Genomic DNA, 12,423 nt, shown 5'->3' on the forward strand with positions numbered 1-12,423 from the left:
GACGGCGAGCGTTGTAACCAGTGATGGCGTCTACGGATCACGCCCAAAATTGAATCACTTGTTCTTGGTCCTGATGTGGACATTTACTGAAAATTTCATCCAAATCCGTCTGTGACGTTTCGAGTTATGTTGCTAACCTCTCAAACAAACAGACAAACTAACAAACTCCCGCCAAAAAACATAACCCCCTTGGTGGAGGTCAAAATAGATTTAAAAGAAAAACCTAAATCCCTCCACCAGAGTGTCTTTTTTTCTGCTCCCGAGCTCAGATGACATAAAAAATCATTAATTTCTAGTTCCAAACATAGTTAGTGTGGTTGAAATTTACTCACTTTTTGTCTCCTACAGCGTCCATTACAGTTACATACACCTGGTCTTTAATTTCAAATTAGGCGATGGCGTCATTTAGTAACTTTTAGGACAGTCGATAGCTGTCAAAAATGTTAAAATATCCCATTAAAGTCGAGGCAAAAACACCCACAGCCAACTGAGCCGTTCCAAACTGTGCCGTACTGGACCAAACCGAACCGTACCATGATGGAAACACAACACGAGTCCATAATTCCTTTAAAACCAAAATCATTTTGGTTTCTCGAGCCTTTACAGAGGCTGCCATCATGTGCTGCCGTGTTTCTACAGCAGAGGCTTCCAAAAAAAATCATCGCTTTTTAGCACATGTAGGCCACCGTAGTTCCCTGACACACTAGGGAACAAGACGTGTCACCTGATTTAAACAGAACCGTGTATGTGGGTGACCTTCTCCAGTCGAGTCTTTGCTGTTTTTGTGCTTCACAAAGTCAATTTCTCCATGAAACGTTTTTTTCAACACGGCCTTGTGCTGTTTGTTTGTTTGTTTGTTTGTTTGTTTGTTTGTTTGTTGCTTTTCTAGCCCAAAGCCCTGAAACTCCTGGGGATGGAGGTGAGTGTCGATCTCTTCAAGGTTTTTATTCGGTCACTCCCACAATGCACTGCTCCCTCGTCTCAAACGCACACAAAAACAACACGTCCACAACACTTCTGTGTCACGTAAAAGCGACTTAAAGACTAATGAGTCAACATTAACATATATATTAATATGTTGTGACAGATGGTTTATATTTATATTTATATTTATATTTATATTTATATTTATATTTATATTTATATTTATATTTATATCTATATTTATATTTATATTTATATTTATATTTAGCTGGACGGATAAGACGAGGTTACATCACACACACCAGGACGTTTGTACATGATAAAGCTTTTATCACAGCGTGTCTCCAGTTTAACGTGTGTGTGTGTGTGGGGGTGTGTGTGTGTGTGTGTGTGTGTGGGGGTGTGTGTGTGTCGCTCTCTGTTTCCTTTACATCTGTCTCAGTGTTTGTGTTTCCTTTCTCTTGTTTTGTTCTCGTTAAATTCAAATTATTTCCCTGTTTTTGTAAAACGGTTTAGTCGTCAAACAGAACGTTGTAACAATATTAAAAAAAATATATCTCAATAAGATGATATTTTGTCGTCTGCGTTGGTTTATTGCTGCAGTAACAAGAACATAGAACATAAACATCTCAAAGATTCAGGATCGATACATAAATAAACTGATTAACTCATTAAAGAAAGTGCAGTACAAAATAAAAGCTTCAATCAATCAATGTCAAAATTCAAGACAGTACTGTAAACACACACACTATATATATATATATATACTATAGTAGAACTGCTCTACTTTTCACTTTTTATTCTAAATTTTACTGTAATTTCAATTTAATTGAATGTATTTTACTGTGTTTTTATTGTGTTTTTATTGTGGTTTTAGGTCTTGTTCTTGGTGTTGTTTTGTCTTCTGTGATTGGTGAACCAAAGAATATGTGGGAAAATGTGTATAAATATAATAATATTCTACATATTGTATATATATAAGCTTGTTTGGTGGTATTTTTTAGATTTATTTCTCTGTTTTTGATATTTATAGACACGTTGTTTTTAAGTCATAAATGTGGTTTTATTGTAAAACGCGCCATCGTTCCATATAAAAATAAAAAAACAAGCACTTTTACTTTGAAATTCTGTGAAATAGCACGGATAACTTAATTGTGATATCATGATGGAATATTGTGCTATTATTTTAAGATTCACTTTTTTCCCCTCTAGACCAGACTAGACGCTCACTGAAGCCACGATCATTTGACTCTAACGCTCATGTGATACCGTGAAAGTCACAACGCCGTCACATCCCTATATTTAAGCAGTTTACTGCAGCTAATGCTGATTTTAAAGCTTTAAAATCCTTTCTTATTGCCGTAAATACTCATCAATTCAAAATGACATCTGAAGAGATGTTCAGAGTCTCACTGTCGTGTGGTTCTTTGTGCTCATAATCTCTGGTTGTAAGCAGCACTGAAGCTTATTTCCGTGGTCCTCGGCTGATTAATGTGAAATTATTGGAGATCGATGCTGCTCTGATGTGCAGAAAACCTGGACTCACTCAGTGCTGCACCTCCACAAACATATCCATCCATCCATCCATTCATTCTACATCCCATCATATGTGAAAGATCCCCTGAATAATCCCTTCACTGATGAGTTCTCCTCCTCCAGGACGACATGCCGATCCGCAGAGGACGCCAGAAGACCACGCGCAAACGCGAGGAGGAGGTGGACATCGACTTGGACGATCCCGAGATCAACCACTTCCCGTTCCCCTTCCACGAGCTGATGGTGTGGGCCGTGCTCATGAAACGCCAGAAGATGGCGCTGTTCTTTTGGCAGCACGGCGAGGAGGCCATGGCCAAGGCCCTGGTCGCCTGCAAGCTCTGCAAGGCCATGGCTCACGAGGCCTCGGAGAACGACATGGTGGACGACATCTCGCAGGAACTCAACCACAACTCCAGGTGAGGGATTGTTGAATTTAATGACAAAGAGAAAGAGGTTTCAGAGGTCTGTTCTGTGTTGTATATCGGTCTTTTAATAAAGGGCTTGGCTCCGCTCTACAATCGAGGATAATTGGTCAGAACGTGGTCCTGATCTGGCTTTTCCGACAATCGTGGGTGTCTTCCGAGTTTAGGCTGATTTTAACCAAATTATCCTGCAGATGTGAAGTATTAAACAGTGATTGTGGGCGTTAGCAGAAACTCATGATAACAATGAGAGCGAGTTGACCGGGAAACGGATGTAACATACTTTTGTTTAGAACCATAACTTGTACAAGACAAGATTCCGTTTTTCTCAGCCATGAATTCATCCACAGTTTTGCGTTTATCATCACGAGACTTCGCACACAAGTCACGTTAAATCACGCGGGGTTTCTGTGAGATCCCAAAACCCTTGAATCGCCTCCCTGAAATCCTTTGATTAGATCCTTTGTTGTTTAAAATCAAGTCGGATTAGAAAATCCTCTCGTGTGGGTCCAGGTTTTAACTCCAGTGAGGAGAATTGGAGCTGCGTGGAGCAGGAACAGCAGCAGCAGCAGCTGTGACTGGCACATGCAGGCAATGGTTAAAGTAAAGAGTGTTTGATTTGCCTTGCCACAGATTTTGAACATCAATCAATCTTACAGTCCTATACTGAACCAGGTCCAGGTTTATTTTTAGCCGTTTTCTAAAACTTTTCACGGGCGTTTCTTGTTATCGTCGTCCAACTGTGTCTGCAGCGAGTCTCACTTTACTCGTGCTGTGTAGCTGTCGTGGTTCCACCTCACCTCCATCAGTCATGATACCTGACGCCTGCTGTGTGAATGTCACCAGGCAAAGCTAACAAAACACACAAGAACAATACTGTGGTGGTAAATATAAAAGGGCAACATTATCCATCAAATGGAAGCATTTTACACCGTGAACACTTGAGATCCGTCACAACCGTCCCGCTCCTGTTTGTGGCTCCGTCTGAGTTATTTTTAGGCTAAGTTTAGGTTTAGCACACAAACACGCTAATACAACTTCTTGAGCACTGACCTGTTTGAAATGACCGCAGCCTCCCACAGGACGTAAGCGACACACATACACGAAGAATCTAGTCAGAGTGATACATCATCGTTAGTGAAGGATCTACGTTTGAGATGAACGGAGTCACCTCGAGCTTAAGCTGCTGACGACGGAAATATCTGTTAATTAGAGAGGGGAATTATTCGGATACTACACACACACACACACACACACACACACACACACAGTTTCAAAGGACTGGCGTATGTTCAGCTCTCCATCCTCCGAGGATCTGCTCGACTTCCTCCACAACTTTTTTTTATATCCACATACATTTTCATTTCATGTCGTATTTACATAATTTGTGATCGGGGCGTTGTAAATGCGTCGTGTTGTGTTGTGTTGTGCACACGTGTGCGAGTGTATTTATAGACACTCGGGGGATCCTCGTGTGCGTTCGCTGGTGTTATTTAGAATGTGTGGGAGACAACGCAGATACAGTAAGACACTCCAGTGGGAGGCCTCGGAACGTCTTTAAGACTCGTTCTGGCAAACAACGTGCAGCTGTGGGGAACACTGAGGAGAATAACGGAACGGGTATAGAAACAGATAGAAATGCATTCATTCACAGGTTAGAAATCTAGTGACAAGTCGACTCTTTCTCCAAATATACTATATTTCTACTTCCTGATTGAGTTCACAGAGATCTTTTCGATCTTTTGAGATGCTTCCTGGTTTTTTCAGCTTCTTCAACGTGAATATGTTCTCGTTTCTTTTCTGCATTTGACGAAAGAAGTTTGTGGACAAAACAAAACGCCAGAGAACCTCATTTTCTGACGTTTTATGGACCAAATCTAGGGCCTAAGAAATAAATGTGCTGAGAAGAACCATATACAGTAAGGTTCTTCCGCTTGTCCTCAAAGGAGAACCCTTTTTGGCTCCAGGTAGAACCTTTTTATAAAGGTTCCACCAGGAACCCTATTAAAACCCTTTATTCAGGAAAGGGGTTTTAAAGGGTTCTCTGGATCAAAATGGTTCTCACTAATGGTTCATTAGTGATCACAGAGATCTTTTCGATCTTTTGAGATGCTTCCTGGTTTTTTCAGCTTCTTCAATGTGAATATTTTCTGGTTTCTTTGCTGCATTTGACGAAAGAAGTTTGTGGACAAAACAAAACGCCAGAGAACCTCATTTTCTGACGTTTTATGGACCAAACAAACACTTGATTAATTGAGAAAGTAATGGTCATTTGCAGCTCTAAATCAAAGCTAAATGTGGTCCAACAGATAATTGAGTGTGTGGCCGGGGCAGTGAATCTGACTCCACATAATCCATCATCATCATCATCATCATCATCATCATCATCATCAGTCGCCTGTTTCATTTCCATCACACTTTATAAACCATTTTAAACAGATTTAAACAGATATACAGTAATTACCGGTCCCTCTTCACCCATGTGCTGTGTTGATGTCTCGTTTGAACAAAGTGTGTGACCATCCCCGTCTGTGTGACCGTGTCACCATTCAGAGAGTTTGGCCAGCTGGCGGTGGAACTCCTCGACCAGTCGTACAAGCAGGACGAGCAGATGGCCATGAAGCTGCTGACCTACGAGCTGAAGAACTGGAGCAACGCCACCTGTCTGCAGCTGGCGGTGGCGGCCAAACACCGAGACTTCATTGCTCACACGTGCAGTCAGATGCTGCTCACAGACATGTGGATGGGACGCCTGCGCATGAGGAAGAACTCCGGTCTGAAGGTAACACGGCATTTGAGGGAATCCTGCGGGTAAAGAAAGGTTGGGTTATAAGGGTTATTGCTCTGCTGAGAGGAGGACACTCTTAGAAATAAGGGTTCCTAAAGTGTTCTTCTACAAGGTCTGAGGTTCTACCTGGAACCATTTGCTTCTGGCCCACATAGTACACTTTCTACACTCTTAGAAATAAAAGTGCTAAGTTGAAACATATAAGGTTCTTTGTCCTCATAGGAGAACCCTTTTTGGCTCCAGGTAGAACCTTTTTATAAAGGTTCCACCTGAAACCCTTTTGGAGGGTTCCACCAAGAACCCTTGAAAACCCCATTTATTCAGGAAAGGGGTTTTAAAGGGTTCTCTGGATCAAAATGGTTCTTACTGGAACCATTAGTGTTACCAAAAACCCTTGAAAAACTCTTTCTTCGGGAAAAGGGTTTTTCAGAAGCAAATGGTTCCAGGTAGAACCTCAGCCCTTGTAGAAGAACCCTTTTGGAACACTTATGTCTAAGAGTGTAGGATACCTGGGTAATAAGTGAGTAGGCCGACTAAAGCTGTGTTTCCACCGAGTAGAATGGTTCACTTTGGTATTGTTTTGTGTTTCCAGTAGAAGTGGTACCAACCATTCCATTCTTTGGCACCCTATGACTAAAATGAAAACCCCTTTCCCAAAGAAAAGGTTCAAGGGTTCTTGGTAACACTAATGGTTCCAATAAGAACCATTTTGATCCAGAGAACCCTTTAAAAGCCCTTTCCTGAATAAAGGGTTTTAAAAGGGTTCTTGCTAACACTAAGGAAAGGTTCCACCTGGAAGATGTTTTTACAGAACAATTACAAAACACCTGAAGTCAATTCTTCGATATTTATTGCGATATTGTGATAGTTCTGTATCTGTGAGAATCAACACAAACCTTCATCACTTCAGCTTCTCTGTCTCTTTGTTAAGAGTTTGACTAAAGTTTGTCTGAGACAGGATTTTACTAAACCTTTATTCTCCACTACAGAAACGTTCTCGAGCTCTCGTGCTGTAATAATGTGGAACTCTGGGAAGAATTAGGGCTGTGTGTTACATCTATTTTATCGACTATTTGGTGTTTCTACTTTAGGAGGATTTGTTTTTAATGAAAATCAATTTCATCCACTGCCGACGTTCCCGTAATTAAGATCAGATCCCTGGAGTTTGGCTCACAGTTTGAAGCCAGAGGAAAAAACTTGCTGAAAGGTTTTATTTCTGCTTGTATTTTGTTGCCCTTTAACCTTAAAGGGTCATTTGGTTCAAATCCCACGTGGACATACAAACAAAACTTGTTATAGTTTGTTTTTAAGAAGAAAAATGAAAGATTAAAATCATAAATCAAGTTGTAGTGTGAGAAAATGGGAGATTTTATTGTTAAGCCCTTGAAAATTAATCGCTTCCTTTAGAGATTCTTTTGGCCTGACTGTTTTTTCTTCACACACATCTTCTTAAATCTGTCCTGGATGATAAATGAACAAGTGGCCTCTCGTATTACTCATGTTGTCAGACGTGAAGGTTATCACATTCTGTCCTTCCTCATGTTCTGACACAGGAAGCTGAAATGCACTGGAGTTTGTCTGCTGATATGAGGTGGAAATGATCATAAAATACAATTTAAATACATTTCATTATACCTCTTTGTTATATCATGACAAGTAAAAATTATTCAGAGATCTGAAACATATTTCACTCTCTATGTTTGCTGTGAATCACGTGGGACTTTTATTTTGAAAACTCACACAGTGTGGCTGCTCCGATCCGTGAACTCAACTAATTAAAACGAACTCATTTTAACAACGAAATGACAAAACTAAATAGAAACTAAACCTGTTCTAAGCAGGTTTTCAGGTTAGCAGTGAAAAGACGGTGAGCGGTCGTGAATCTTCTGGTTCTTTCTGATGCCGTGGCCACGATGACTCATGTGGACTGAAGGTTCACTCAGCTGTGAGGAGTCGACAGATCGTATCTGACAGGTAAAAATACTCCACCGTGTCGACCTGTGAGACGGTCGAGACCTCGTCTGTCTGAACTTCCTCCTCGGCTTCATTAGTGTAAACCCACAAAACTCTGTTTTACACCAGAGGAGACGCAAGAACTGACCTTAATTACCTTTGAATTTGTGTCCCACATATTTAAATATTTTACTCATGTCATTTTTTTTTTTTTTTCAGTCACTGAGAGGATTTTTTTTTTTTCTTCTTTTGTCTGCAAATTGTGCTCACATGGGTTTTCCCGGGGCCTGGAAGTGAGGCGATAGGAGGCAGCTGGTCACATCACAGAGGTTAGGGTTATTTTTAATGAAGACGTGCTCTGGGGACGACTGAACACACACACACACACACACACTCTCACACACACACACACACACACACACACACACACACACACACAAACACACACGCACAGATCTAACTCCTCGGAGCAGCAGACTCAGACTCTATCCCATTTCACACCATGCCTCGACCAATAGCTGACAGCCAGTTTGTCCATGTGGGCTCTGTAAAGGTTATATTTGGGTTGATATTATGGGTCCTAAACAGGTTTGTCTAAGGTTTCCATGGTCGCCTGACTTCAAGCCCATGGCCCACATCGTACCCTTTCTACACTCTTAGAAATAAAACTGCTAAGTAGAACCATATAAGGTTCTTCGGCTTGTCCTCATAGTAGAACCCTTTTTGGTTTCAGGTAGAACCTTTTTAGGGGGTTCCACCAAGAACCCTTTTAAAACCCTTTATTCAGGAAAGCGGTTTTAAAGGGTTCTCTGGATCAAAATGTTTTTTTCTGGAACCATTAGTGTTCACAGTGTTCACAGAGATCTTTTTGATCTTTTGAGATGCTTCCTGATTTTTTCAGCTTCTTCAGTGTGAATAATATAAAATATCTTTCTGACGAAAGAAGTTTATGGACAAAACAAAACACCAGATAACCAAATTTTCTGATGTTTTATGGACCAAATAAACATTTGATTAATTGGGAAAATAATGGTCATTTGCAGCTCTAAATCAAAGCTAAATGTGGTCCAACAGATAATTGAGTGTGTGGCTTTTTTGTTGGCCGGGGCAGTGAATCTGACTCCACATAATCCATCATCATCATCATCATCATCATCAGTCACCTGTTTCTTTCCATCATATGGGTTTTAAAGGGTTCTCTGGATCAAAATGGTTCTTACTGGAACCCTTAGTGTTACCAAGAACCCTTGAAAAACCCTTTCTTTGGGAAAAGGGTTTTTCAGAAGCAAATGGTTCCAGGTAGAACCTCAGCCCTTGTAGAAGAACCCTTTTATGAACCCTTGTTTCTAAGAGTGTAGGATACCTGGGTAGTAAGTGAGTTGGCCGACTAAAGCCGTGTTTCCATCCAGTAGAATGGTTCACTATGGTGTTGTTTTGTGTTTCCATTAGAAGTGGTACCAACCATTCCATTCTTTGACTAAAATGGTGTGGTAATGTCAGGGTGAAGCAGGACCGGGTCTTTCTTGATTCTTTGATTATGGATCCTTTGCTCGATTTTTGCACAGTTTTTTTTTACTGTTTTGCACCCGTGCTCTTTTTTATAGTTACATACGGTAGAATTGTAATGTCATCTGTTATTGTTTAATTTCAATAGAAGTTTTCTAAAAGCAGGACCGGGTCCAAGAAAAACGTCGCTTCATTGCGACCGGTATTTCCTCAACACTGCAACCGAGTGAGTACAACCTGACTGAACGTGTCTAACATTCAGTCACAAACACAGCGTAAGTGGGCAAATAATGCAGGTCCCATATGCTTTCAGTAACGTGTGAGCAAACACAGAAGGAAAACCATGGACAAACCCACTTGGGAGCCATGTTGTCAGTCCAAATCTGACCCTAATGGCTCCGACATGGACTGACTCGGTTAAGTGAAGGATGTCCAGAGTCTTGTAGAGAGGTAATGTGAGGTGTAAAGTTGTTGAAATGGGGTTACCAAATGTTACCATCATAGAACTAACATTGGCTGACACTTGTACTCCATTTCCTCCAGTCAAAAAAAACAGTTTAATCTCGAGTTTAAACAGATTTTTGATTAAAAAATGGCCATTCATGTAAAATGAAGGCCTTAAAATGTCTTAAATTCATTAAAAAAATGTATATGCTCGTCTTACATACATTACTCGAGGGTCTTATATTTTAAGGTGGCATTAGAAAGGTCTTAAAAAGTCTTAAATTTGACTTGCTGAAACTGCAGATATCCCGAATGTCATTATTTGCTGAACATTTGAATTTTAACGTCCAGAGCATGAGAGCTGGTGAAAATAATGCAGAGTTCTCACCATGTTGAGCTAAAGAAAGCCAAAGACTGAAAACTAAGGGAAAACAAAAGTGGACAACAGCAGCGTTCAGAGCCTCCAGGGACTCATCATATGCAGCAAATAGCCTCGTCAAAAAAGTGCCGTGTGGACGTTTTTGTGAGAGCTTCACTGTAGGATATAAATGACCATGACCTGCAGCGACGAAGACATCGATTTCTTCACACATCAATAATAAGTGACAAACTATTGATATATTTTCCTGACGTTATTGATGACAGTGTTATTGAAATGTGAGCTGTGGTTGTAATAGTTTCTCTTTCTCAGTTTTTGGTCACTGCACCAGTGAAACCATTCTCTTCATATCATCAGGCTTTTCTTCTTCTTTTTTTACTTCATTAACTCATCACAAATGAGTGTTGATACTTTACGAGCGACCGCGCGCAATGAAAGAATCTACATTTCCCTCTTAAATGATTTAAAGGCAGCTGTTGCCAGAGATAAGACGACGTATAATTACCCTTCTCTCTCTCCACCGTCCTCTTTTTCCCTTGTTGTCTCTCACTGTGATTACAGACTCTTGCTTTTCTTGTTTGACTATTATGTGTCTGAAGTGTTTACAGCAGGCTTGCCATCTTTATCTGCTGCCAATGTGTGTGTGAGAGAGTGTGTGTGTCTCACTGCACAATGGTGTTTACTGCCTGTGTCTGTTCACACAAACACTTTTGGAAGTGAACAGAAGTGTTGAGGCCTCAGGTCTCCAAAAGGTCCAGAAAAGTCACGGTACAACATTTTGGGATTGTAATAGCTTGACTTTTATTCTTGAGTCAACTTCAGAATCTCCTAAAAAATGGAACTTTTTGTTTAAAAATGTAATGTAAATTGTGTTTAAGTTGGGATTAATTCGATGACGACAGAGAAGCAACGTCTGGATATACTTCCAACATCATATGCTGCGTTCCAGAGCCCATCCAAACCAGTTGGACGTGGGACTTATCCGACCTCCAACGAGAAAAAGTGCACTGGAATACCTGTCGAAGTGGGACCTCCTATTGCGAACTCACCAAAATGACGTCGGAGAATAATGGCGGCTCCCATGCAGTCACACGAATAGGCTTTAAACTTTACTTTTCTGCGTGTAGAGTTGTTTTAGACACAGCAATTTTATCACAACTTGTTATGGCGTGAAATGATGTCGTCGTTGTTATCCGTCAGCATGAAGATATGTAGGGGTACGGTAAAAGTATACTCATGACGTTATATGTATCGCTTTTACATATACGGCTCACTTGTGTATGTAAATAGAGAGTGAATTGCTGACAGTCAAAATGCCTCTTCAAACGTAAATCTAAAGCGTTGCGATCGTCCATGTTTTCTAACATTCGACTTCAATTGCTGGAACGCTTTGAAGTAGGAGCTAGTACAATTCAGGTAGGATATGTCCCACATCCCATTTGTTTGGATGGGTGCTGGAAAGCAGCAATAGCCATAAGGGGTGGGAATCTTTTACTATCTCATGATTCGATTCGATTCCGATTTTTGGGGCTATGATTCCATTCAAAAATCGATGTTCGATTCAAAACGATTTGATGAGATCTACAGGTGTTCAAAGGATGATAAATTCCAGTCTGCTTTGCAAGACAGAATGACAAACGGAGACATTAAAGTGTCTTTTTGAGATTTATTAAGTTTTAAACATTCATCCATGCTTGGAAGATGGAATTGTTGTAACTGTTGCATAAAAGCAATGTTACATATTGTACAAATAAAAGTGCCTCTTTATAAAAATCAATTCTGGGACATTTTATATCGATTCTGAATCGTATGAATCGAATCTTAGAAATAAAAGTGCTAAGCAGAACCATATGAGTTTCTTCAGCTTGTCCTCATAGGAGAACCCTTTTTGGCTCCACATAGAACCTTTTGGAGGGTTCTACCAAGAACCCTTTTAAAACCCTTTATTCAGGAAAGGGGTTTAAAGGGTTCTCTGGATCAAAATGGTTCTTACTGGAACCATAAGTGTTACCAAGAACCCTTGAAAAACCCTTTCTACAGGAAAAGGGTTTTTCAGAAGCAAATGGTTCCAGGTAGAACCTCAGCCCTTGGAGAAGAACCCTTTTTGGAACCCTTATTTCTAAGAGTGTAGGCTACCTGGGTAGTAAGTGAGTAGGCCGATTATAAGGCTAGCTTTACACGACAACCATCTGAACACAAGCCTTAAAAGTGGCGTTGCGTTCCCACTTTTTATGTTGCGCTTAGACGAGTGTCTTTGGGTGGAACCATTTGCTTCTGAAAAAAGAACCTCAGCCCTCGTGGAAGAACCCTTTTGGAACCCTTATTTCTAAGAGTGTAGTAAATTAGAATCGCAATTTTTTGGCACACTCCTAATAGTCATCACTGCTAGACTACAACAAGCACCAGTTTGTTGAGTCTGGTGTTAGCTAGGCTAATACAAGAGTGTGTTTACTAACCATCTGAGTCCTCTC

General features: G+C 40.5%; 1 protein-coding gene across 1 annotated transcript in view; it reads left to right on the plus strand.

Annotated features, from left to right (window-relative positions):
* Nucleotides 1–12,423, plus strand: part of trpm3 (transient receptor potential cation channel, subfamily M, member 3) — a gene marked incomplete at both ends in the record, with an annotated part of 212,875 nt that overhangs the window by 174,857 nt on the left and 25,595 nt on the right. The window contains 3 exons of the mRNA XM_083904273.1: nucleotides 890–919; nucleotides 2,584–2,876; nucleotides 5,436–5,664. Of these exons, the coding sequence (XP_083760399.1) occupies nucleotides 890–919; nucleotides 2,584–2,876; nucleotides 5,436–5,664 (552 nt within the window). The remainder of the gene's footprint in view (nucleotides 1–889; nucleotides 920–2,583; nucleotides 2,877–5,435; nucleotides 5,665–12,423) is intronic.

This window comes from Microchirus variegatus (assembly GCF_963457635.1).
Source record: "Microchirus variegatus genome assembly, chromosome: 17".
Taxonomy (NCBI): domain Eukaryota; kingdom Metazoa; phylum Chordata; class Actinopteri; order Pleuronectiformes; family Soleidae; genus Microchirus; species Microchirus variegatus.